This window comes from Salmo salar, chromosome ssa18 (genome assembly GCF_905237065.1).
Source record: "Salmo salar chromosome ssa18, Ssal_v3.1, whole genome shotgun sequence".
Lineage (NCBI taxonomy): Eukaryota > Metazoa > Chordata > Actinopteri > Salmoniformes > Salmonidae > Salmo > Salmo salar.
The window spans coordinates 58750204-58777881 of NC_059459.1; the positions used below are offsets into that span (position 1 = coordinate 58750204).

The 27678-nt window shown below is 42.6% G+C and overlaps 2 protein-coding genes across 3 annotated transcripts in view; both read right to left on the bottom strand.

Moving 5' to 3' along the window:
- Positions 1-8100, bottom strand: part of LOC106577569 (protein Dok-7) — a 46632-nt gene extending 38532 nt beyond the window's left edge. The window contains exons 1-4 of one of the 2 annotated variants that reach the window (XM_014155715.2): positions 7912-8100; positions 7762-7807; positions 5273-5503; positions 3369-3569 (exon numbers count right to left, since the gene is read on the bottom strand). In XM_014155715.2, coding sequence (XP_014011190.2) covers positions 3369-3569; positions 5273-5503; positions 7762-7807; positions 7912-7965 — 532 coding nt within the window. In that variant the 5' untranslated portion in view covers positions 7966-8100. The remainder of the gene's footprint in view (positions 1-3368; positions 3570-5272; positions 5504-7761; positions 7808-7911) is intronic. The other variant, XM_014155717.2, reaches the window with a different exon arrangement.
- Positions 8101-8336: 236 nt separating this feature from the next.
- Positions 8337-27067, bottom strand: LOC106577572 (hepatocyte growth factor activator). The gene is given in 15 exon segments (XM_045701336.1): positions 8337-8630; positions 9390-9532; positions 11407-11547; positions 12154-12293; positions 14401-14686; positions 17320-17417; positions 18731-18764; positions 18767-18862; positions 19153-19263; positions 20144-20275; positions 20604-20747; positions 22069-22142; positions 25607-25700; positions 26362-26425; positions 26580-27067. Coding segments are annotated over 15 exon segments (1785 nt in total). The 5' UTR covers positions 26634-27067; the 3' UTR covers positions 8337-8456.
- Positions 27068-27678: the final 611 nt, after the last annotated feature.

Genomic DNA, 27678 nt, shown 5'->3' on the forward strand with positions numbered 1-27678 from the left:
AGTCGATGTACCCAGAAGAGGATGGAAACTAGCTGTCCTCTGGCTAAACCACGGTGCTACCCTACAGAATGCTGTTGAGCCTACTGTAGACCTCCATTGAAAACAGTGTTTTATAATCAATTATTTGGTGACGTGAATATATTTAGTATAGTTTTGTCTAAAAAGGATCACTTTTTTAATGTTTCACTATTTAAATGTTTATGAAATTCACTGAGGAGGATGGTCCTCCCTTTCCTCCAATGAAGAGCCTCCACTGGTTACAATATCTCCTGTCTGCAGTAATCTGTTGTCGTCTATCATCCTGTTCTGAATGAAATAGCCAATTCAAAAGGCTAGTTAATCATCTCACTTGAGTATCATTTACAGTATGAATGGGTTCAACAGATGCAATGTCTACTACTGCATCGATTTATTTCCGTACTTGAGTGAAAAGTCATCTGTCATTGAGTAGTGCTTTGAATGAATGAGTGGAATGAGTGGTGCTTTGAGGACAACTCAAGGCTCTGGCTACAACAACAACAAGCAACAGGTGAGATAACTAACTTCCTTAATAATGACATCATGAAAAGGTTTCAACAAAGCTAAGCAGCACACATCACACCATCCCCACTCCCACCCTAACGTAATGGACCTCTCCACTTCTACCTAATAAAGTCAGAACCATAGGACCAAACCAAGGCGCCGCCATTCGCTGCGGGGACAGGATTTTAGACAGGCGTGTAAATAAGTTCTGCAGCGAAGGAATTGTCCGTAGAGCTCCGAGACAGGATTGTGTCGAGGCACAGATCTGGGGAAGGGTACCAAAACATTTCTGCAGCATCGCAGGTCCCCAAGAACACAGTGGTCTCCATCATTCTTAAATGGAAGAAGTTTGGAACCACCAAGACTCTTCCTAGAGCTGGCCGCCCGGCCAAACTGAGAAATCGGAAGAGAAGGGTCTTGGTCAAGGAGGTGACCAAGAAACCGTGGGTCACTCTGACAGAGCTCCAGAGTTCCTCTGTGGAGATGAGAGAACCTTCTAGAAGGACAACCATCTCTGCAGCACTCCACCAATCAGGCCTTCATGGTAGAGATGCCAGACGGAAGCATATCCTCAGTAAAAGGCACATGACAGCCCGCTTGGAGTTTGCCAAAAGGCACCTAAAAGACTCTCAGACCATGAGAAACATGATTCTTTGGCCTGAATACCAAGCGTCACGTCTGGTGGAAACCTGGCACCATCCCTACGGTGAAGCATGGTAGTGGCAGCATCATGCTGTGGGGATGTTTTTCAGCGACAGGAACTGGGAGACTAGTCAGGATCGAGGGAAAGATGAACGGAGCAAAGTACAGAGAGATCCTTGATGAAAACCTGCTCCAGAGCATTCAATACCTCAGACTGGGGCGAAGGTTCACCTTCCAACAGGACAACGCCCCTAAGCACACAGCCAAGTCAACGCAGGAGTGCCTTCGGGACAAGTCTCTGAATGTCCTTAAGTGGCCCAGCCAGAGCCCAGACTTGAACCTGATCGAACATCTCTGGAGAGCTGTGCAGCGACGCTCCCCATCCAACCTGACAGAGCTTGAGAGGATCTACAGAGAAGAATGGGAGAAACTCCCCAAATACAGGTGTGCCAAGCTTGTAGCATCATACCCGAGGAGACTCGAGGCTGTAATCGCTGCCAAAGGTGCTTCAACAAAGTACTGAGTGAAGGGTCTGAATAATTATGTAAATGTCATATTTCCGGGGGGGTTTTTGCAAACATTTCTAAAAACCTGGTGTTGCTTTGTCATTATGGGGTATTGTGTGTAGCTTGATGAGGGTAAAAAACGATTTTATCTATTTTAGAATAAGGCTGTAATGCAACAAAATGTGGAAAAAGTGAAAGGGTCTGAATACTTTCTGAATGCACTGTAGATCCCATGTACACACAAACACACACACATTTTTCCCGTCTTTAAAAAAGGGATGTGCTTTCCTTTTTTTACGACGCATGGATTGGAAAACTCTCCCCGATGTGACCTTCCCGATATTAAGTTGTGCCTCTAGTGGAAGACTGAATGGAGCTAAATAAATCACGGTTCACATACTGGAGTCTCGTGTTTCTAGTGGATCGTGTGTATTAATATTGCTCTGATGTCTTCAGCTATGTGGCGTACTTTGCGTGCCTGTCTGCGTCTACTCCAGGTGTTGACACGCGTCCATTCCCTCTCTAACGGTTTTGTGTCTATTCCAAGATGTAAACTGCAAAATACCATACCGCAAATCACATACACATGTTTCAGATATGGAAATGAACTTAATGCGCTCTCTGATTTCTCAAGTATGACTTCTCATTGACTTTTTTATATTTACAGATTAAGTCTTGCTGGACCAAGGCTAACTGACATTGGATTTCTATTCAAAGCCTGCAAGCTTTGTGAAACAAAATCGCCCACGACACCAAGTCCTTTATTTCATGTTGTTACCAAAGCAGATGCAATACACAATACTTCATATACACAAAGATACATTTGTATGTTTCTGTGTCTCGCCAAACGCCATTGAGCACATTTAATGTGAGTTGGCCCCAAGGAGAGCTACACTGGAGTCTGAAAAATGAAGAAACACCCACTCATCCCTCTAATCACTAGTCGTAGTTCCGACACTAATGTTCTCTGTCTGAATGATGCCAGCTGGCACGCTGTTCCAACAGGGTAGAGGAATCTAAGAGTAAAAACCCATGGAAGTGTAATAATGCAAATCCTCCGAAATGCCAAACGTGTCTTTCATGCTCTCAATGAAAAAGTCCCAAAGAGGAGATCAATCATAGAAATATGTCAGTTAGACAAACTTGTGGTGTGATACAACAGGCTGAAAGAACAAGTCAATATACTGTGCATGTGAATGAGGTGTGAAACAAAGCAAATGTGTAGTTTGAATGAACTTCTGTAACTGTCCACTTTCCTGTCATTAAATCCCCTCATCATCTTAGATCAATAAAATCAAGCCTTTTGTCCTTTCAAAGTACCCAAAGGTCATCGGAAATAATAACAGTATAACCTACATAAAATGCCAGAGTGCCATTTGACTCATTCTCTCTTGTCACATACTGTTATGTACTGTATTGGATTAGTATTCTTATGACTCGCTCAAGCAGATACATCCTATTTACTACTTCCATGGTACTTAATCAGATCACATAGACATAGATGTTTGTGTCAGTTCTTAGAAAACAGTCCAAGTCTAATCTTATTGGGTTTAGGTTCAAAGGATCCACATGCTGAAGCCAAATGTCAAACTGGAAAGCACCAATGACAATGCCATTCTTTTTCCCCGTGAGACAACAGAACAGCACAATGGTTAAAATGACGTAGCGCAACAACAACAGCAACTTCAGTCAACTCACAGTAGCCGCAGCGCGTTCCCCCCTCAAAGACGAAGCCATTTGGTACAGGCCCATATCTGCGCAGGTCCGGGAGGTTCCACTGGCCGATGATAACAGGGGGGATGTCCCTGGCCAGAACCAGTAGGTTGTTACACAAGTGAAGGATCGCAGGCCCACTCTCCAACTTGGTGCCTGGTAAGATGCCAACGCTAAACCTGTGGACTGGACAGAGAAGAAGAGAAGTTGAAAACCACTTAAACAAAAGACAAAAGACAATAAAAACTAATTAGGTCATTGACTTTATAAAAACGTATCCCATTATAGGCTATGCCTCCCTCGGCTTTAATGGTAGGCAATAACTATAAAGGGATAGAGAAAACTATTTAATTCCAAACATTATTGCTCCAGTATGGCTTTGATTTAATTGCTAAATAAAAAGAAGGGGAAACAGTTGAGCGCATTGAGAGTGAGATCAGTAGGCTTGAATTAAGAACAGAGTAGAGCTCAGATCCGAAGCCCAAATGTAATCAATCAGAGCCTGTCACTAACAACAATGTAATAGACTCAATATTTTCGTTAATGAGCAACATAAGAGGAAAGACAGGCCTGGCCAGGGTAGGAACATGTGTTGTGTGTCTGTTTATCTATCTGTTTTAAGTGGTGTGTGTGTGTGTGTGTGTGTGTGTGTGTGTGTGTGTGTGTGTGTGTGTGTGTGTGTGTGTGTGTGTGTGTGTGTGTGTGTGAAACAGTGAATGAGTATGTGTAAAGGTTGTAGTTCCTCAATGCTAAACAGGAACTACATTAAAACACATGACTGATACCAGTGAGTAAACTCTGTTAGGTGAGAGATTGATGGCTTCGATGATGAAAAAATGTCGGCCAGTCCCGTCACGTCATCGCTCAGTTTGAGAGTGATTCATGGGGTGACACAACTCACAACAAAAGCGCTGGCGCACAGCAGACCTCAGCCATGGGCTGGCAGGTGACATTTCTACGTGCCTGGCCACACTTCAGACCAGAGCACAACAATCAGTACACACACACACACACACACACACAGTGGAACACACACACACAGTGGATTGGAACAGACACACATTGTACACGCACACACAAATTGGCATAAACTTTGGACACGCAGACACACACAGCACAGGGCAGCTGTGATATGTTCGCCTGACCATTCCAATTATACTCCGCACAATAGATTCATTACCTCTGTGATTTGTGACCTCTTTTACACTCATTTGTTCCACAACACAAATCAGTTGGACTCTGTCGAGTAATTGAGATTCCAACAAAATCTGAATTGCATTAATAAACTTTTAAAACAACACCAGAGCATCGAAAGGTCGAAGCAGATGTAAATGAATAGGTATTTCCAGGTGCTGACAGGGATATGAGTCGATACAACCCGTTATACCCTTTGTTTCCATACTAAATCAGTTATGAAACCGACATCTAAAACACCTCAGTGTAACATTATTTGGTTTGATGCCCATGTTACATATCCATATTACACAACACATGGGTCACCCAGAAGAGCATGTAATTGGAGAACACTGTCAACAAGGACCTACGCATCAGACTACCTGTTGCCTATGCTGTAGCAGAAACCGATGCGCCAGATCAAGTTATACCAAGCTGAATTGACGCAACGCCTCACAGAGTAATACATATTATCTACTACCTACCTGGTGGCATTAACACTTTCTTAGCCCCAGGCTTTGTTTTGGCCCCATGTTGATTCAACCACCAAAACACAAAAGCCTAAGACTTTGGGGAAAAACCTTTTGGAAGTTAAAACTTCAAAGTGGAAAAGACCTATGGTTTTGCACACCTATAAAAAGAAGACAAATCTAGTACAAAAACAAAACCCCAAATGAATGAATGCTCCCAAAAGTTCAGAAAAGAAAGTATCCCACCTTCACCGAGGCTGTAGCGGATGCGGATATCCCAGGCCAGCAGAGCCTCCTTGCCGTCGAAGCCCAGCACTGCAACCTGGCTCAGGCAGAGGATAGCCAGCGTGTAGTTTACCCCCTCATAGGAGAGACCTGTCTCCAGTCCACAGATGTCCTCCAAGGTGATGCTGCCCTTCTCCCGGTGGCCCTGGGCTTTATCCGACTTGTCTTTGTAGACGAGAAGTACCAAACAGTCTAGGAAGATGGGGAGAGAAAAGAGAACATAACAAAAACCTTACATTTGACAAAATACTGACGGTCTATAACATACAGGTTCAGTTTTCTGGACACAGGCTACAACTTAAAACATGTTCAAAGGAAATCTTCAATGAAAGTGCTTTTTAGTCCAGGACTAGTCCAGGGACCTAGGTCACAGTCTAAAAGCAGTCCTAGTTGTTGGTGAATGTTGAGGCTAGGTATGACAGGAACTTAAATACAACCAGAAAGGTGTGTTATGCATTGAGTTACCATAGTATTGAGAAACATTCCAGGAAATAGGATGAAGTGAGAATCAATTTGAGCTTTTAAAAAACAAGTACTCCTTAAACAGTTAGGCTAAAAAGTTCAACCGTGTATTGTATTGTATCGTATCATATCGTCCTGTACTGTATTGTATTGTACTGTTCTAAATTGAAGTGTAGTGTACTGTACTGACTGTTCGGATGTGAGAGGATGAGATGGGGAGGAAAAGAGAGAGTAAAGTAACATTAGAAAATGCCAGTTCTTATACTCGACTTCAGTGGATCCCTGCTGTCTAGGGAAGAAATACAGCTGAAATAAATGGACCATATCGTCAAGCCTGCTTCTAAAAGATCAAAAGGACTCTGACTTCACTATAATATCCTGGAACGCTACACTCAACAAGCAACTTTTTCACTTTCAGCCAGCCTGTTGACAGCACCTGGCTCCTGTAAGACATGGCTACATCCCATAATAGGCCTATGCCATTTAAAACATGCTGATTGTTCTCTAGTCCAGTCTCATCATCACTCAAGGTGATAAAACGATAACAGGCCTACTGTAAGTACCAGTACCCCTTGACACGGCATGAAAGTCAGAGGGTAGCATACAGATATCTTGAGTGCTTGGCATTTACTGTGGCAGCACAGGCACGGTGAAGATAGACAGTAGTCGGTGACAGAGGCCTCCTCGCACCTCTCTTTGGCACTTTCGAAGTACAATCACAGTGTCAACAGACAAAACAAGACCTTTTATTATCTCTGTCACACACACTCTGGCGCAAAGCGCGCACACACACACACACACACACACACACACACACACACACACACACACACACACACACACACACACACACACACACACACACAGCTCAAGCATGGCTGTGGACAGCTGAGATAACAGGGACTTCAAAGGGACGAGGAATGGTTGCATCCAACCTCAGCCTAGTCCATTAAACACCTAGGGGCGGGCAGAGCCCAGATAGGCAAAGAGAAGGAGGCTATAGTGTAACACAATATGGCTGCTCCATCTATTTCCACTGAGGTTGCATAATCAAAGTGTGGAAGAGCATGAAAGCCCATGTCTTTGTGAGTTACCCCACTTAAAAGCATGAAATGTCAGTCAATGGTGCAAAAGAGTTGGCGCCCGCTGCCCTGCAAGTCTTCAATGCGTGCAAATTATTTCCACTTGAGAATAGTAGGCTATTCGTGTGGTATCCCACAATCACAATAACATGCACTGAAGAAAAGTCAACACTTCACCAGAGTGCATTTACTATTATATCTGAACATATAATAAATAAACACAATAATTATAACATAGTAAGGGTAATCACTTCCAATCAGAAGACTATAGTTTAAATTCTTTATAACTACAGACATTTTACATTAAACTATAGGCCTACATTTTCTACATTGTATTTACAGCTTAATTGACTGATATTCATGGTTATAAACCAGTTATACCATGAAGATGGCACAGTGATCATGAAACGTTGGCGTTTTAACCAATAAATGACTGGAGTTTATACATATGGAGTGTGCGACTCTCTTTGTTTTTATACACCAGTTATAAACACAGGCAACAGCAGCCTCTTTAAATGTACCCTGGTAGCCTACCAGAACACATTAACTTTAATACAGGGGCCACCGGGATAGCCAAAGTTCTGAATGAGCAAACTGAAATTCGAACCTATCATCAGCACAGTGGCCTATGCATGAGAAAATATTTCATTTCATGGCATCCAGTAATGCAACTTCGTTTTCGTTTCCAGTTGCTTTTCATTTGGGATGTTTAGTAAATGACAAACAGAAATTATTTATCAATTTACTAGGGTAGCAATAGACCACAGTAGTAAACTTCCGAATTAAATGGTTTGAAATTACCACATACATTTAACAAAGACAAACATTGTAAAGCTGTGCGCTGTTATTCCAACAACGTGTATGTTATTGCGCGCTTTGAAATGTTGAACAGAATGAGCGACGTACCTGCTACAGGCGATGGCTTGCGAAGTACGACCCACCTAGTTTTCCACTGAAAGAGATAAGGGTACAAAATAGACATAGACGCAAGCGTTAAAATGCCGAATAACTTTGAAGCACATGCTCATTCAATGAATTATTTCGTTTTGTAAACACCTTTTTTCCATCTCTGAATTTGACATATCCTTCCACGACAACCGAATCCGTCATCTTCAGTCATGGTTCCAAACAGCTGCAGTGTCGCTGTCCCGTGCCCGAATGAGGGGTCACTTTCAAAATAGCTTTAGACTACTGGTGAGGGGCACACACTCGTTTCGTGCACCCCCCTCTGGCACCAACACACACAACCGCACACACCCAATTAAGACATTTTCCTGGATATTTTTCAGCAGGTGATTTTTCAAGAGGTGATATTAATCGAAATAAAGTATAATAAAACCTGCTTGCAATTGACTCTAAGATTAATTCCAATTAATAAAATATTAAATTGCTATCATCTGGGGGTGGTTCACTAAGACAGAAATAATGTACCCCTTCATCAAATTCCGATTTTTCAAGACAGGTGGACATACACGTTTAACAACATTTAAAATGTTTATTCAATCACAAAATAATATTTATTTCACAGTTGTGTAAATATCACTATTCTTCCACAGTATGTACACATAGTACATATATAAAATACCAGCTGTAATGTCCATTTATTTAGACTTGGGCTTGCGCTTGATAATTGTGTTGATCCAGTTCACGTAGTTAACGACTTTGGTGTAGACGCCAGGCTTCCCAGTCTTTCCACAGCCATCGCCCCAGCTGATAATTCCATACAGGAAGCTGACATCATCCTTCACACAAGCCAGGGGGCCTCCTGAGTCACCCTGGGAGAACACATACGCAGAGCGGCACACACGCATACACACACACAAACAACAAACAATGAGTCATCCCCTTGAAACTTTATATTACACACACCAATATAAACCAATTCCATTCCTACCTAAACGCAATATTTGTCATTACAACACATAAACAAGGTGGGACGTTAACCATAACTTTTCATTAAAGAGAAAGCAACTGAAGGCCATGCAATTCTTACAGCAGCCTCCATATGCATGTTCTGTGAACCAAAAGCGCCACTAGCATTTTGGGGGCCGTGAGCTAGATTTGGTTGGGGGCCCCCAAATCCCCACCTTGAGGGCGAAACATTTTAGCGGCCCCCATTTTGGCGGCGGAGAGAACAATTTCAGCATTAAAGTTAATGAGCATAGGGAGAAATGCTATTGGTCGGGGGTCCTATGAGCAGCACGTTGTCTGTGTATAGGCAGAGCCGCTTGTTCTGTAAACTTTGCCCAGTGGTTCCTCCATATTATACAGTATTTTTTTTCCTTCTTTTTTTAACTAGGCAAGTCAGTTAAGAACAAATTCTTATTTACAATGACGGACTACCCCGGCCAAACCCGGACGACGCTGGGCCAATTGTGTGCAGCCCTATGGGACTCCCAATCACGGCCGGATGTGATTCAGCCTGTATCACACATCATTATCTCATGGCTGGCTGTACAATCTACAAGAAAACATTATCTATATCATTCTATTCCAATTTGGGTCCAGAGAGCCCTAGATCTATGCACCATTACCTGGCAGGCATCCACACATCGGTTGGTCCCAGCACAGACCATGTTGGAGGTCACATGGTTGCCGTAGACTTCAGGCAGGATACACCTCTCAAACGGGACGATCCTCACCCCGGCCTCCTGCAGGTTGGTGTATTTATTTGCCTCTTTGTAAAAATAAGACAAAGAAATCAGTAATGAAAGGGATAGAGTCATATACTATAAGCATTTGGTCATATGGAAACAGTGTCATCCATGAGACATTCATGTAAAGACATGAATAGGAAGGACGTGCCTATATGGGAGCGCACATGATTGTATATGATGCATATACAGTGGGGGGGAAAAGTATTTGATCCCCTGCTGATTTTGTACGTTTGCCCACTGACAAAGAAATGATCAGTCTATAATTTTAATGGTAGGTTTATTTGAACAGTGAGAGACAGAATAACAACCAAAAAATCCAGAAAAACGCATGTCAAAAATGTTATAAAATGATTTGCATTTTAATGAGGGAAATAACTATTTGACCCCTCTGCAAAACATGACTTAGTACTTGGTGGCAAAACCCTTGTTGGCAATCACAGAGGTCAGACGTTTCTTGTAGTTGGCCACCAGGTTTGCACACATCTCAGGAGGGATTTTGTCCCACTCCTCTTTGCAGATCTTCTCCAAGTCATTAAGGTTTCGAGGCTGACGTTTGGCAACTCGAACCTTCAGCTCCCTCCACAGATTTTCTATGGGATTAAGGTCTGGAGACTGGCTAGACCACTCCAGGACCTTAATGTGCTTCTTCTTGAGCCACTCCTTTGTTGCCTTGGCTGTGTGTTTTGGGTCATTGTCATGCTGGAATACCCATCCACGACCCATTTTCAATGCCCTGGCTGAGGGAAGGAGGTTCTCACCCAAGATTTGACAGTACATGGCCCCGTCAAATGATGCGGTGAAGTTGTCCTGTTCCCTTAGCAGAAAAACACACCCAAAGCACAATGTTTCCACCTCCATGTTTGACGGTGGAGATCATAGGCAGCATTCCTCCTCCTCCAAACACGGCGAGTTGAGTTGATGCCAGAGCTCCATTTTGGTCTCATCTGACCACAACACTTTCACCACAACACTTTCACCAAACTTCAGACGGGCATGTATATGTATTCTTGAGCAGGGGGACCTTGCAGGTGCTGCAGGATTTCAGTCCTTCACAGCGTAGTGTGTTACCAATTGTTTTCTTGGTGACAATGGTTCCAGCTGCCTTGAGATCATTGACAAGATCCTCCCGTGTAGTTCTGGGCTGATTCCTCACCGTTCTCATGATCATTGCAACCCCACGAGGTGAGATCTTGCATGGAGCCCCAGGCCGAGGGATATTGACAGTTCTTTTGTGTTTCTTCCATTTGCGAATAATCACACAAAATGTTGTCACCTTCTCACCAAGCTGCTTGGCGATGGTCTTGTAGCCCATTCCAGCCTTGTGTAGGTCTACAATCTTGTCCCTGACATCCTTGGAGAGCTCTTTGGTCTTGGCCATGGTGGAGAGTTTAGAATCTGATTGATTGATTGCTTCTGTGGACATGTATCTTTTTTACAGGTAACAAGCTGCAGTTAGGAGCACTCCCTTTAAGAGTGTGCTCCCAATCTCAGCTCGTTACCTGTATAAAAGACACCTGGGAGCCAGAAATCTTTCTGATTGAGAGGGGGTCAAATACTTATTTCCCTCATTAAAATGCAAATCAATTTATAACATTTTTGACATGCGTTTTTCTGGATATTTTTGTTGTTATTCTGTCTCTCACTGTTCAAATAAACCTGCCATTCAAATTATAGACTGATCCTTTCTTTATCAGCGGGCAAACATACAAAATCAGCAGGGGATCAAATACTTTTTCCCCCCACTGTATGCCTATTTGAGATGTTACAGTGTAGTTTTGAAGGTGATATGAAAACATTCAAGACCATAATGACATATCTGACCACTACACTAGAGTGAAAGACACACAATGAAGCAGAAGCAATGAAGCAATGAAGTTTTTGACACAACTCTTACTCTCATGCATGTGGCCCCAGCCAGTAATCTGACAGCAGTATTGGTCCGGGAAGGTCATGTCTTTATCGGGCAGGCAGATTGGCCGTATAAACGGGCTCTTTTTCACACAGCGGCCATCTTGTTTTTTCAGTTTCACAAGAACTGTTGGAATAGAAACATTCTCATCATAACACAGGAAAATGTGACAAAGAGTCAATAGCAGTTGTTATTTACTGAACCTGTATTTAACCTTTAAGTAGGTAAATTAAGAACCACTGTTCATTTCCAATGATTACGCCCTTGATCGGGTGAAACATCCAAATTAGTTACAGAACGCTGTATAATGTACTGTCATCGTTATTCAAATGTTGAATCATGAAATCACGGAACGATTGCTGCACTATTGAATAATGTCTGTTTTGCTTTCAGAAAAGAGAAGAAAAAGAGAGAAGTGTGAGTCCCCTCGGAATGGATGCAGATGCCCAGAGACTGTCACACTCAAATGTGTGTGTCAGTGTGTGTGTTCACATTGGAGCCAGCTGTTCCAAGATGCACAGCTGTGAGTGCAGACAGAGTGTGTTCTGCAGACAGGCAGACTGGCATGTCTGAGTGTTTATGTTAGTCTGTGTGTGGGCGAGTGTGGTACTTTTAGGATGATGTGTGTGAGTCAGTGTACGAGCGTGTGCTACAATGTCAACTTTGTGTGAGTGTTTGAGTGTTTGCTAATAGTCAGTGTGAGTGAATAGGAACGTGAAATAATATATTTACCAATGTCATGGAGAGTTGGATTGAAAACAGAGAAACGCTCTGGAAAGATGTACTTCTCCACTCCAAAGGTTTTGGTGTCAGGAGTCGTAACGTTGAACTTATGCTGACCCAGAATCACACGAATCTTTGACACAAGGGGACTGAGGACAGACACATCATTCTCTGTCATTAGTAGCACATTGTAGGATAATTATGTCACATGAATTAAACTGAATACAATGACACTTATTTTGTATGATATTAATACCCTTGGGGCTTTATGTATCAGGTATCTCAGAGTAAGAGTACTGATCTAAGGCCAGGTTCCCCCCTGTCCATGTCATTTCTGTCATTGTAATCTAAAAGGTGAAACTGATCCTAAGCACTCCTACAGAGATGCTTGATACATACAGTGCCTGAACTGAAAAGTTTAAACCTAAAGACCCAAGACCATAGTAACCACGAAAACCCTCCCCTACTGGCCTACAAAGGGCATTTGAAAACTAAATGTTTTTAAGCTTTTCCTCAAACTGAATATTTGCGTCTAAATATAGTGTGTTCATAAAACGGGAAATGTTGAGGTCAAAGTCCAGAATGTAAATCATCTCTGTACTGACCACTAGTGTCTGTGATGTGCTGTGCCAAAATGTGAGTTTAAAGGTTGAATGTGAAAGTAATCACACAAAATACCCTACTCTCCACTGCCTTACGTACCTGTGCAACTACTGGGCAGCCACCCCATGCTAACTCATAAGATATTAATCATTCTTTATTTAACAAGGCCTATATGTGGGGCCTCCCGAATGACGCAGCGGTCTGAGGCAATGCATCACATGGCTCTCGACCTTCGCCTCTCCCGACTCGGTACGGGAGAGGCGAAGTTGCAGCGATAGGACAAGACTGCAACTACCAATTGGAAATCACGAAAAAGGTGTAAAAAGTACCCAAAAAATAATAAACCATTTATTATTTATTTTTTATTACAAGACCTATATATGTGCATGGTCCCTCAAGGAACATAGGACTAACTCATAGTTCCATACCACACAAACAGGTGACAAAATAATATACGCAAATGCCAACGTAGTGTACAACTGTCTACTCTATATGCTCTATTTCTACGGTCAAATAGGCTCAATGTTGCATAACACAAACAGGTGAAAAAAAGTATAAACACAAATGGATGCTCCAAATAGTGCTGTACAGGATATTCATTTGAGTCAGTATTACATTTAAGTCATTTAGCAGACGCTCTTATCCAGAGCAACTTACAGTAGTGAATACATACATTTCTTTTCCGTACTGGTCCCCCGTGGGAATCGAACCCACAACCCAGGCATTGCAAACACCATGCTGTACCAACTGAGCCACAGTTGGTATTATGTGGATTACAGTTAATGGACATTTTATGTAGGGATTGACCAAAGGTATGTGGAAACCTGCTCATTCCAAGATCATGGGCATTAATATGGAGTTTGTCCCCCTTTTGCAGCTATAACAGCCTCCACTCTTCTGGGAAGGCTTTCCACTAGATGTTGGAACATTGCTGCGGGGACTTCCATTCAGTCACAATAGCATTAGTGAGGTATGGCACTGATGTTGAGTGATTAGGCATGGCTCGCAGCCTGCAATCCAATTCATCCCAAAGGTGATCGATGGGGTTGAGATCAGGGCTCTGTGCAGGCCAGTCAAGTTCTTCCACACCGATCTTGACAAACCATTTCTGTATGGACCTCGTTTTGTGCACGGGGCCATTGTCATGCTGAAACAGGAAAGGGCCTTCCACAAACTGTATCCACAAAGTTGAAGTCATTGAGTTGTATAGAATGTCATTGTATCCAGTGTTAAGATTTCCCTTCATTGGAACTAAGGGGCCTAGCCCAAACCATGAAAAACAGCCCCAGACCATTATTCCTCCTCCATCAAACTTTACAGTTGGCACAATGCATTCGGGCAGGTAGCGTTCTCCTGGCATCCATCAATGTTTCTCTATGGAGATTGCATGGCTGTGTGCTCGATTTTATACACCTGTCAGCAACGGGTGTGTCGGAAATAGCAGAATAGACTAATTTGAAGGGGTGTTCACAAACTATTGTATATATAGTGCACATTTTTCGTAAGTGGAATATACAAACTTAGAAGTCTTTTCAAACCTCAAATAAACTAAAAATTTTAAACAACCTGCATTGCAGAAAAGTTATCCTGCAACAGAGTGATAAAATTAAGATCCTTCACCTGTAGTGTCTATATCCTGTATTTCTACGGTACCTGCGGAAGAAGCAGTGGGCAGCAGAGACCACCCAGCAGGACGAGACCAGGGTACCCGCACAGAAGACGTCATCTCCTATGTAGAGGGCTGCCATCCAGGGATGGGTACCGGGCAGGGCAGAGCTGCCACCCAGGATACGACCCCTGGCCACCGGTATCCTCTTATTGTTCCTCTTTCCGCACACAGGCTTCTTGTCTGGCTTGGTGTGGTTGGTTTGGTTGGTATCAGGAAGGACTTTAGGTGGCGATGGCAGCTGTGGCAATGGTACTACTCTCCGCAAAGAAGCTGTGTAAACGAATATGGAAGCAGACTTAAGTTTACAAGGGCTTCCTTTCTAATCAGTTCAAATCAGTTCACATTTACTGAAGAGCATTGACTTCATTGTCAACGTGATAATAAGCTGGTACTACTAAACTACTACTGCTGGTAGTCTACTACTACTACTACTGCTGCTGCTGTTGCTACTACTAATAATAATAATCCTACTGACACTTCTACTAGTAGTGCTACTACAGCTACTACTAGTGCTACTACTACTACTACTACTGCTACTACTGCTACTACTACTGCTGCTACTACTACTAATAATAATCCTAGTGGCACTTCTACTATTAGTGCTACTACTGCTACTACTTCTGCTACTACTGCTACTACTACTGCTGCTACTACTAATTGTAATAATCCTAGTGACACTTCTACTACTAGTGCTACTACTACTACTACTACTGCTACTACTGCTACTACTACTGCTGCTACTACTAATAATAATAATCCTAGTGACACTTCTACTACTAGTGCTACTACTACTACTACTACTGCTACTACTGCTACTACTACTGCTGCTACTACTAATAATAATAATCCTAGTGACACTTCTACTATTAGTGCTACTACTGCTACGACTACTACTACTACTAGTGCTACTACTACTACGACTACTACTACTACTAGTGCTACTACTACTACTAGTGCTACTACAACTACTACTAGTGCTACTACTACTACTACCTACCAGCATGCTCCCATAATTGGAGTAACTGGGCTAAACACAGGTAATTGCTACATCCAAGGCTGCCTCTTCTTATCATTTTGGATGTTACCAATGACAAATTTTCCCCTGAAAAGACAATCAACAAATTGATCTGTTTTATTGAAAGTACTAAAAAGAATCCCAATAACGCATTGTCAGAAGTTCCGAATTGCATACAATTTGCCACCCAACAATTAACATTAACAAAAGTGTTGAAATAGCGGTTGGCCGAAAGAATGTGCTTTCTGTGCATACTCATGGCATCATGACGTCGATATAGCAGAGCCAAGTTGTCCCAGTCACTACAGAAGCATTTGGCAACACTTGACATGTTGATTCTGAGTGACTCGTACATCCTCTCATCTAACCTATACTCCTTAAACAGTACATGTATTACATTACATATTACATTATTAGTACTACATGTGTCAAGATACTATTCTGTCTTTCTATTGAGACAGTACCTATGTAAAGTTAACATTCTCTTCTGGCACGGGGGAAGGTAAGTGCAGTACAATTCCAAGAAGCTTATTTTTAATCACTAACGCAGACATTTTTTTATTTTAAAAAAGTGCTGAGTTTTAATTAAGTTTGCAGAGTGCTTTGAATGTTACGGTGGCGTAGTGTCATGGGTTGTCATAGTTCTGTGAAAGCGGAGAACAACATTGTTGGAGGCAATATAAAGAGAGAGGATGTTCTATTCCACTTAAATGAGAAGCAGCTGCTGGTGGGATTAAAAATGCTGTCAAACTCTTCATCGCTCATAATAATACAGTAGAGGTTTTAAGGGAGAAGAAATTGAAGACTGCCAAATGCATATTTCACCGTTGATTAAAGACAAAGCCCCTCACGGATCAGCGAGACTCGTCGAGCTCTATGATTTGAAGCAGGTTCATTGGAGACATTTAACTCAACACTATTTTTTTTAAAGTAAGCTTTATCCACAAAGGTATAATCAATTGATCCTTTTAATGAAGTCCTATAACAAGGTTATTCATTGTGATATGACAAGACCAGAGTTCTTTTTTCAAGATTTGGACACGCGGCTCACACCTGAAAATATTTGATGAAGTGGCTTGCGGCTCTTTTCACGCTGGGAAGAACTAAGCCTCCAGCATAGCAACTAAAAAACCCGCTGCTTTTGCGATGCCCCATTCTAGCACTTACAGGGCCATATCTTCATATGAGGACACCATTTTTTCAAGGAACTCAGTCGGTGTCTCAATTTACTGTTGAGAATTAGATTAGTAGAATACAAAAGGTGCAATTTCAAAATTTGGTAGTGCATCAGGAGTTTTCCTCTTGTTATGTCACTCACTGACAGTCACTCAATTAGCCCATGTCAGTAAAACATTTTTAGATTGGTAAATTAGTCTAGCCAGCTATCTAAACTTGTAGTAATCATGGCCGAATTACCGACTGAACACGCGGGCACATGCCCAGGGGCCCTGACCTCTAGGGGGCCTGCATTGATTTTGTTAGTCACTCTCCTTCAAATATCATATTAACATGACATAAATCATGGCAAAATGTGTAGAATTGCAGAAATGTTGCTATAGCACAGCAATAAAAAAAAAGTTCTGTAAAGCAAACCTATTTGTTAAACATTTGCTAATAAAAATGCTTTTTCTGCTGACAGATCCATCTGTACGTATTAAATGATCATTTTGAAATCTCAGTGCTGAGTTAATGTGAGTTAATGTGTAGCGGCTAAATGTATAGCTAATAGGCTATGACCGCTATGTGTTTGTAGATCGACTGAGATTAATGAAGCTACAGCAGCCAATGTGATAATGGCTGGGGTCATTTTTTTTGCTGTTGTCCAAATAACTTGGACGTCATTAAAATTCAGACCCTGGCTACAGCCCTGAGCACTTATGCTACTCACATAAACTTATGACACAAGGCGGAATGTCATAGTTCTCCCAGGAGATGGCTCCATCACTGAGAGTGTAGCACCACGGCATCTTGTCCCTATCTGGGTTTCTGGACATAGTTGACATTTTACACTACTGTTATGACACTTAACAGTATCCTGGCCTGGACTCCCAAAGAGCAAGCAGAAGCACAGTGCCAAGGAAAAATTCCCAAGAAGGAAGAAACCTCAAGAGGAATCAGAGTCAGAGGGGAGGCCGATCCTTTTCTGTCTGTACCGGGTAGAATTACCATATCAGCATCAAGGCCAGACAAAGGGGAAGGTGAATGACCATATCACCAAGGCCAGACAAAGGGGAAGGTGAATTACCATATCACCAAGGCCAGACAAAGGGGAAGGTGAATGCCCATATCACCAAGGCCAGACAAAGGGGAAGGTGAATTACCATATCACCAAGGCCAGACAAAGGGGAAGGTGAATGCCCATATCACCAAGGCCAGACAAAGGGGAAGGTGAATTACCATATCACCAAGGCTAGACAAAGGGGAAGGTGAATGACCATATCACCAAGGCCAGACAAAGGGGAAGGTGAATGACCATATTACCATCAAGGCCAGACAAAGGGGAAGGTGAATGACCATATCACCAAGGCCAGACAAAGGGGAAGGTGAATGACCATATCACCAAGGCCAGACAAAGGGGAAGGTGAATGACCATATCACCAAGGCCAGACAAAGGGGAAGGTGAATGACCATATCACCAAGGCCAGACAAAGGGGAAGGTGAATGACCATATTACCATCAAGGCCAGACAAAGGGGAAGGTGAATGTACATATCACCGAGGCCAGACAAAGAGGAAGGTGAATGTACATATCACCAATGCCAGACTAAGGGGAAAGGGGAATGACCATATTTCCATCAAGGCCAGACAGACTGAGGGAGGTATATGATAGTGGTGAGGTAGTTGTCACGCCCTGACCTTAGAGAGCCGTTTTATTTCTCTATTTGGTTAGGTCAGGGTGTGATGTGGGGTGGGCATTCTATGTTGTCTATTTCTTTGTTTTGGCCGAGTATGGTTCCCAATCAGAGGCAGCTGTCTATCGTTGTCTCTGATTGGGAATCATACTTAGGCAGCCTTTTCCCACCTGTGTTTTGTGGTTAGTAATTTTCTGTTTAGTATCTGTTACCTGACAGAACTGTTCACTTTTTGCTTTTTACTTTGTTCGAGTGTTTCGTTGATCAATAAAAATCATGAACACTTTCCACGCTGCGCTTTGGTCTCATTCTAACGACAAGCGTTACAATAGTGCTGGCATGACAGGCATGAAGCAGAGACTTCAGCTTCTGTTTTGGGTTGCCAGATTGGTTGTCAATAAAGACATAGAAATAAAGAAAGAAAGACAACCTAATGCTGGACACACACCTGCAGTAGGAGATTTCTCCCAAGCCCCTGAGGGGGACGCTCTCCACGGCAGAAAGCGGGCACCAGAGACAGTGGTGCCCACCACACCACGGTAGTCTGTGCCCTTGTTGTCATAGCACTCCACCTCCGGAGCTGAACAACAAGAGATGTGGGGGATGAGACAGTATACCATGTATATCACAGTTTCCTGTGTTTAAGTGTTATGAGAGTGTGTGCGTGTCTATCTGTTTACCTTATTTATATTGGACTATCTAAATGTTTGTAGTCACAGAGTAGAATAAACATCATAAAATGTCTTCTCTATCCCAGTGTATGACCTCTGGCTAAGACCAGTAATGCTAAACTAAAGCTATGCTAATCTAGGCTAACCTAGCAATGTAAATTGAACAGTGACTGTGTTAGCATGTAGCGGTTGGACTCACCAATGCTACAGTAGGGGCCACTGTAGCCAGGCCTGCAGGCACACACCTCCTCCCTGGTGGCTGTGATGAGTCGGCATGTACCATCGTTCTCACAGGGGTTCTCACTGCAGACTGAGGACGGTTACAAACTTCATCAGGTATAATATATTATGACAAATCACAGCACTGGGATCAGTTCCAACCACCCTTATCCTGCCTCCCGCCACTGCATGATAAACACTGGAGCTGGTCTTGCATCAGTGCTTTAAGGTGGTAACTTTGATCAAAACACACATGAAGCATTAGACTACCTACGTTCGAGCACTTATGGTTCATGGTTGCAAAAGTAGAATGGGAGAAATGCATTCACAAACACAGACACCGGTGAACAGTAGTTGTCTGATTTGACATGTTGTTCTTGGAGTGGCCATGTGGGGGCAGTATGTGTGGGAATAGCCTACATAACAGGCTGGGACGGTGGTGTGCACGAAATGGTAGCGCTAAATCAAATTTGTTTGCAGAACCTTATAAAAATCCTAATACCATGACAAAACAAAATAGGTTTGGTCCAAGGGGCTCTCTAAAGTGTCTTTTCAACACCCATCAAACATCCACCGTAGAGACGAAAGCACCTTTATCTTTTGGCTGAGAGGTTTCTCTCACGCGTTCTGAGGGGTCTCAAAGGCGAGTGGGAGTTCAGAGGGTTTCTCAAGGCCTGGTAGGCTCGCCCGAACCACCCCCAACCATTAAGGCATTGAGAATACAGTGAGATGCCTGGCAACACAGCCGAGGCTAAAGATCTGATCATCCAAAAGGCGTGGGAGATTGAGGAATGTCGGGATGGGAAGCCCTCATACTCCAAATGTTTTAGGGGGCCCTCAACTCAGGGACCCATTTCCAAGCCAAGAGGCAGCACCTCATCAAGTCTAAGGTTCCACTCTCATTTTCAACAACAACAAAAAAGCACAGAGTGGCTAAAGTAACAAAGGATCTAAGTAAGAATGTCTTTTACCAGTATAGCGGACTCTCTCACAGGAGATCTCCCCGTCCACACATGTGCACCGTTCCACGTTACGGAGGTAGATCCTTCCCCATGATTTTCCAACGTCGTAATATCTCAGGTGTATGGTTTCATAGCACTTCCCTGACAAAGGGGAGAATAGAGAGATCAAAGGTAGCTGGGTGAAACGTGAGAAGAGGAGGAAGTGAACAGGTCAATGAGGAGTTAGGGGGACATGTTTTGTGGTAAGTGTTTGGCATTGTAAAGAGCAAGATAAGGGTTAATGCACTAAAGGTACTTCTCAAAAGGGAAGACAGTTTCTCTACCATCCCCACACTCTGTCATACCGCGATGAGAAATAAAACCCCATTGACAATTGACACTAACCAAAAATGTATAATTGGTTTAGTTTAATTGAAACTGCTTTGAAACACAAGTCCATATAGAAAGTATGATACTGAAAGTTACTCACTCTGATCACAGTGCCTCCCAGTGAAGCTCTCTGGACAGGAGCACTCGAAGGAGCGTCTGTGGGGGACCAGAGTGCAGATGCCGCCATTTTTACATGGATTCACCTGACAAGGGTCTGTGAATCTGCGTGATGAGTGGACGAACACTAAAACACAACAACTGAGAACATTAGTGAAAACATTAGAAAGAAACAGCATGCTACCTCAGTAACATAAGAATAAAGTATTTGCCAACTTTGGTGTGTTTAATTTGAACACTGTTTGAAAAGGAGAAGTAGTAGATGAACGCAATGGAGGAAAATGAGGAAACCACGTTTCCATCTGCAGTTTTTATGCGGGTAAAGTCAAATCGTATTTTTTTTAAATGGTGGTGTCATTTTATAAATGGCAACAGATAATTTGCTCGTTCGACATGGTGGGATCTTTTTGTGTCAGTAAAATTGATTATGCGGGAAATGGCGGTGCAAATGCCTTTATGCGCAAATAATGATATAATAACCATCATATCGAAGTAAATTTGTCACGCGATGATATGGTGTGTGGTCCTCCCATTTTGACTGTGGAAACCATGCAGTTTATTAAACTACAGTTGAAATAAATTATGATGAACTTCACAGGGTGGTGAAAGTGCACAGTGATGAGTATTTATTTTGTATAATTTTTTTATATATTGAATATTAAAACATACAATCTACTTGCAGTGAAGCTGCTCAACATCTACACCACATTCAGTAATCTAAGCGGCCCACCGCAGCAACCAAGGTCAACACCCTTCTCGATCGCACGTCAACAGATCTCCCGCAAGGTCAAAAAGGCGGGGACTCGAACCAGCGACCTATTATCCACCGACCCTAGCTCCCAACCGCCGGGCCACCAGCCCTTAAAAATCCCCCCCACAGTTCCCCCGAGAGCTGCCCCTCAACCATCCGGGGGGGTCATATTCTGATGACATGATGATCGATGCTTGACTGCTGTTTTGACAAATAAAAATATTCTGGCTCTTATCCATAATAATCTCATCATGTAGACTAGACTGTATCTGTGAGCTGTTGGCTAGACCGCAAGTGCCAAAACCAGAGTAGACACATTTGCTATTTAACTATCGGTAGAGATGAAAATGCGATGGAAACACATTGAACTTTATATTTTTATTCGGTATATGAAAACTTAAGTGAAAAAGTACATTTTGTGTGCACTACGTCATCCCTCACTGATTTTTTATCTGCAACAAGTCCGTTTGGTGTAAACATACCACTGGTGGGAACAAGGATTGTAGAATATTCGCATGGAAATCTGTCGACAATTGAATGGAAACCTAGCTAGTGATTCAAAAATATTATGTTTATGCATGCCACTACTGTAAATAGCAGGAAATGTATCTTTAAGATCGTATAGATACACAGAGACAACATAGACTTTGTAGACCATGAAGTCTTGTCCACAGATTCCACAAGAATGACCTCTCACCAATGGGTTGGGTGTTCCCAGGTGCACAGTATCCCCAGAGAAAGTCCCGATCAAAGTTGTGCGTCAGAGAACACCTATGATGCAGAAATAAAAACATTCCTGTAGCGCACAAGCAACAGTTTCAACCTGGCCATTGAGATCAAGGAGTCAGATAGCAAATCAACAGCACATTGAACACGATCAGTCACCTGACTAAGAACCATAAGGATCCTCCTCGAAAACCTGTATATCTCCAGTAAGTACAAGAAGTGGGTTTGAAACTGATATAAAATGTATTAACTGTCTTTCATAATAGTTGAGGAGCACTGCACTTTAATCCTTTTGGGACCAAAGCTATATTACCAAAATGGGTTAGAGGTTTTATTGATTCCCCCACCCATCAATCCACACCCGCTAACTGCAGTAACTACACCCAATACACCAAACCAAAAGACTTGGGTTTCAAAATCCCTTGAGAAACTAATGGAGAAACATTGAGATCAAAGTGACTCTCAAGCTAGGATCCCAGTGGCTGAGTAAATAAGCAGACACACACACACACACATACATACACACACACACACCCTCACACACCCTCGAAAACCCTCAGAATTTAAGATGAGCCAGCACTGGGCACTTGCTGTTACTTGAGGACTGAGTGGGAGAGGGCAAGACCATGATTCATATTGAATTACATCCTAGTTGTTCATACTTGCAGACGCCCACCAGCCCTGTCATAGCCTGAGTGGATTTACTCTGCAGCTGCAGCGCAGTCACACAGATGACTTTATCATAGCACTCCCTATCCAACAGCTCTGTGGTTATGAGACACAGGTCTGTGGTCTAGTTGTTTTCACAAAACAAGAGTTTCATCAAAACAAGAAGGCAGTTAGGCATCTTGCTCTGTCACAATTTGTGAAAAGTAAATAGTTAGTTCTGAGACTTGAGACGGTCATTACTATAAACCATTAAACCATGAACTCAATTCTAGGTTATAAAACCTGCGCAACCATGTCATAAACATGTTATAGCATGACATTAGCGTTTATGACTGTTTTTGGCGAATAAATTAGCAGTGCTGTCTAGCGTTGGCATATGGAGACATTTAGGATAGCCCAATTAGGTCGTGGAAGTTTGCACACAGTCACCTCGTTACTTTTTTGGGCAATTCCACATGGATTAACGAGGACTATAATTAAGTTTAAGTCTTTATATTTACTATAGTAATATAGGGTCTTGAGACAGTCACAGTGCAAATGCATGTCTCAATGAATGTCTGATAGTGGTTAGAATGTCTGTTAGTGGTTACGTTTTCAAATCATGTTGTATTCGTCACATGCTTGGTAAACAACAGGTGTGGACTAACAGTGAAAAGCTTACTTATGGCCCTTCCCAACAATGCAGAGAGAAAGGACATAGAGAAGTAATAGAAAAGTAATAACACGTAATAATAAAAGTAATAATAGATACACATTGAGAAACGATAACTTGGCTATATACAAGGGGCACCAGTACTGAGTCGATGTGCGGGGGTACGAGGTAATTGAGGTAGATATGTACATATAACTAGGAATAAAATGACTAGGCAACAGGATAGATAATAAACAGTAACAGCAGCATATGTGATGAGTCAAAGAAGTTAGTGCAAAAAAGGTCAATGCAGATAGTCCGGGTAGCTATTTGGTTAACTATTTAACTAACTATATAGCAGTCTTATGACTTGGAGGTAGAAGCTGTTCAGGGTCCTGTTGGTTCCAGACTTGTTACATCAGTATCGCTTGCAGTGCGGTAGCAGAGAGAACAGTCTATGACTTGGGTGGCTGGAGTCTTTGACCATTTTTAGGGCGTTCCTCTGAAACCGCCTGGTACAGAGGTCCTGGATGGCAGGGAGCTCGGCCCCAGTGATATACTGGGCCGTACGCACTACCCGCTGTAGCGCCTTGCGGGTCGGATGCCATACCAAGCGGTGATGCAGCCAGTCAAGATGCTCTCAATGGTGCAGCTGTAGAACCTTTTGAGGATCTGCGGGCACATGGCAAATCTTTTCAGCCAACTGAGGGAGAAGAGGCGTTGTCGTGGTCTCTTCATGAATGTGCTGGTATGTTTAGACCATGATAGATGCTTACTGATGTGGACACAGCATGGCTTTCACATGACTCTCGTGTGCGTGTGTGTCTCACCTCACTAATCTATGACTGGGAAACCCCTTTGTGTGTACAAGAGTGAGGTACACTACATGACCAAAACTATGTGGACACCTGCGCATCGAACATCTCATTCTAAAATCATGGGCATTAATATGGAGTTGGTCCCCCCATTGCTGCTATAATAGCATCCACTCTTCTGGGAAGGCTTTCCACTAGATGTTGGAACATTGCTGCGGGGACTTGCTTCCATTCAGCCGCAAGAGCATAAGTGAGGTCGGGCACTGATGTCGGGCGATTAGGCCTGGCTCGCAGTTTGCATTCCAATTCATCCCAAAGGTGTTTGATGGGGTTGAGGTCAGGACTCTGTGCAGGCCAGTCAAGTTCTTCTACACCGATCTCGACAAAACATTTCTGTATGGAACTTGCTTTGTGCACAGCGGCATTGTCATGCTGAAACAGGAAAAGGCCTTCCCCAGACTGTTCCCACAAAGTTGGAAGCACAGAATCATCTAGAATGTTATTGTATGCTGTAGCATTAACATTTCCCTTCACTGTAACTAAGGGGCCTAGCCCAAACCATAAAAAACAGCCCCAGACCATTATTTCTCCTCCACCAAACTTTACAGTTGGCACTATACATTCGGCAAGTAGCGTTCTCCTGGCATCTGCCAAACCCAGATTCGGCCGTTGGACTTCCAGATGGTGAAGCGTGATTCATCACTCCAGAGAATGCGTTTCCACTGCTCCAGAGTCCAATGGCGGCAAGCTTTACACTACTTGGTATTGCGCATGGTGATATTAGGCTTGTGTGCAGCTGCTCAGCCATTGAAACCCATTTCATGAAGCTCCCGACAGTTCTTGAGCTGATGTTGCTTCCAGAGGCAGTTTGGAACTCCGTAGTGAGTGTTGCAACCAAGGACAGATGATTTTTACACGCTACGCGCTTCAGCATTCGGTGGTCCCATTCTGTGAGCTTGTGAGCTTACTACTTTGCGGCTGAGCCATTGTTGCTCCTAAATGTTTTCACTTCACAATAACAGCCCTTACAATTGACCGGGGCAGGTCTAGCAGGGCAGAAATTTGACGAACTGACTTGTTGGAAAGGTGGCATCCTATGACGGTGCCACGTTGAAAGTCACTGAGCTCTTCAGTAAGGCCATTCTACTGCCAATGTTTGGCTATGGAGATTGCATGGCGGTGTGCTCAATTTTATACACCTGAAATAGCCAAAATCCACACATTTGAAAGGGTGTCCACATACTTTTGTACATATAGTGTATCTCTTTGAGTAATGGAAATGTGTGGCAATGGTTTGCTGAATGTGCATGTGGTTGAAGTGGCTGTTTGTGTCTCTAAAACATTGGATACTAGAGTGACTAAGAGACACTTTAAATGGATGACACTGGACTCACCAAGAGCTGGAGAAGCTGATGGTGATACAGTGGTGGTGAATGCTTCCTCCATGACGGAATGGGAATTTACATTCTTTCCCCTCTACTGTAAGGACTGGATCCACAGAAACAGGAGTAGATACAAATAGTTATCAGTGAAAATATTGTATTTTACACATATTCTAGTCATTCATTCCTCATTCTCCGCAAGAAAATGAAAAAATCTGTATTTCGTTAAGTTTACTGCACAAGATCAGTTCAACGCCAATATTGAAAGTAAAAACAATATCAACCCTAAAACACTTTGCGGCAGAATAGAGGCCACTTTTAATATGCTATGAGAACGCAGGTGTTCTCCCACGGCTTGGGATCACAGCATATGATAGACAATTCATCTTTTGAGTTTGACAGTGGCTCCTGCCAGGACCCAATCAAGTTATGTTACTAGGGAGGCCCAGTAGAAGGGATGCATAGATCTCAGCACTATATCATTCCCTAATCGTTGTTCTGTTATGAAAAGAGATTGTGTACCCTTGCCAACACAAGATGAATACTTCTGGATTCTAACTCCATCGACTAAAGAGGTCATTATCATTGAGTTCTTGACTGGTCAATTGGTTGACGGGCTGTATTGTACAGTTATGTAATCCTATTATACAAACAACATATTTCAACATTTTATAAACAACATTGAGACAGGATAGTGAAGACTACGCACAAAACTGTAATCAATTAAACAGGTGATGTATGTTGTTAATGTTAATAGTAATGATTACCTTTATGACTATCTCTGTTCACATTTCTTGTACTAAACGTTTCATATCTTGGGAGTACCATTCGCTGGAACCAAAGTGAAAACAATATTAAAGTAATGCACGGTAAGTTAACTTTTTTGGCAAATTATGCACGCTAAAATATGCCTATCCAAACGCAAACCGTTCACTTGTTGCGCTCTAGAAGAACTGCTATAATTGTAAGAAACAGCTACACTTACCGTGCGTGCACTGAAGACATACGGTAGGAAAAGTAACACAAAGTATAGCATCATAATATTTTGGGTTATGTCGTCTCTGTTATCGTGCGCAAAATTATTTGAAGTTAATTTCTTGAATCAGGTCCGTCAGATAAATGTCACGTTTTATCTGTCAATTCGAGAGAACTCAGCCTGCTTTTGGTCATGGAGAACGTGGGATATGCTGCAAGAGCGAGCCTGTTCCCTGCAAACTCTGTTGAGTAAATCAAATGCGTCATTAGACCTACTTTTTGATTATGGCCATCATTCTGCGCAAAACATCGAATTGCAACTAATTTCCCTTACGAGACGCCCACGATTAAACATGCAAGATCTTGAAAGTGCTGAGCTTTGATGTAATGGAAAGTCATTTTTTGGAGGAGGTGGCGGGTGATGGTGTCGGATCCCTCCTCTCATAGCTTGGTAACCATGCGTAAACATTCCAAGTGCTGCGTGCTGTGGCAAGAACACCACCTGTCCCATAACCAAGCCTCTAATTTTCAAAGATTGCAGTAATTGAAATGCCTGCTATGGTAAACTACACTCGGAGATATATTATTCTTACTGACAAGACACGACTTCCTGACAAGACTGGTTTAAAATGGGTTAATAATGTGTGACTCGAAGAAATTGTTCACTTATAATTACTAATACTGTTAATAAACTGACCACCGTTCTGACCAACTGGGCAAACAGATTTAAGAAGACAAAACACACTTGGGAGAATTCTGCAATGTGAATATCTTAAAGACCAATGATAATGCCTTGACAGGTCTATGTTTAGAGCTGGTTGGGTATCAAGGATTTGCATTCTTACAAATAATTTTTATTTCAAGCTAAATTAATCATTAAAGGGGCCATCTTGGATTGGCACATCCATTTGTGGACTTTTAAATTAATGATATATAGCCACTGATTCTTGAAGAACATAACTTATAAATGCCTCGTGAGCTTTCCACTGGGCAGTCACTGGTTCAATCAAGCTGTTTCCACATAATTTCAATGGAATTACGATGAACCAACATGGAATAGACATTGAATTGACGTCTGTGCCTAGTGGGTTAGTTCTACTGTCATACCC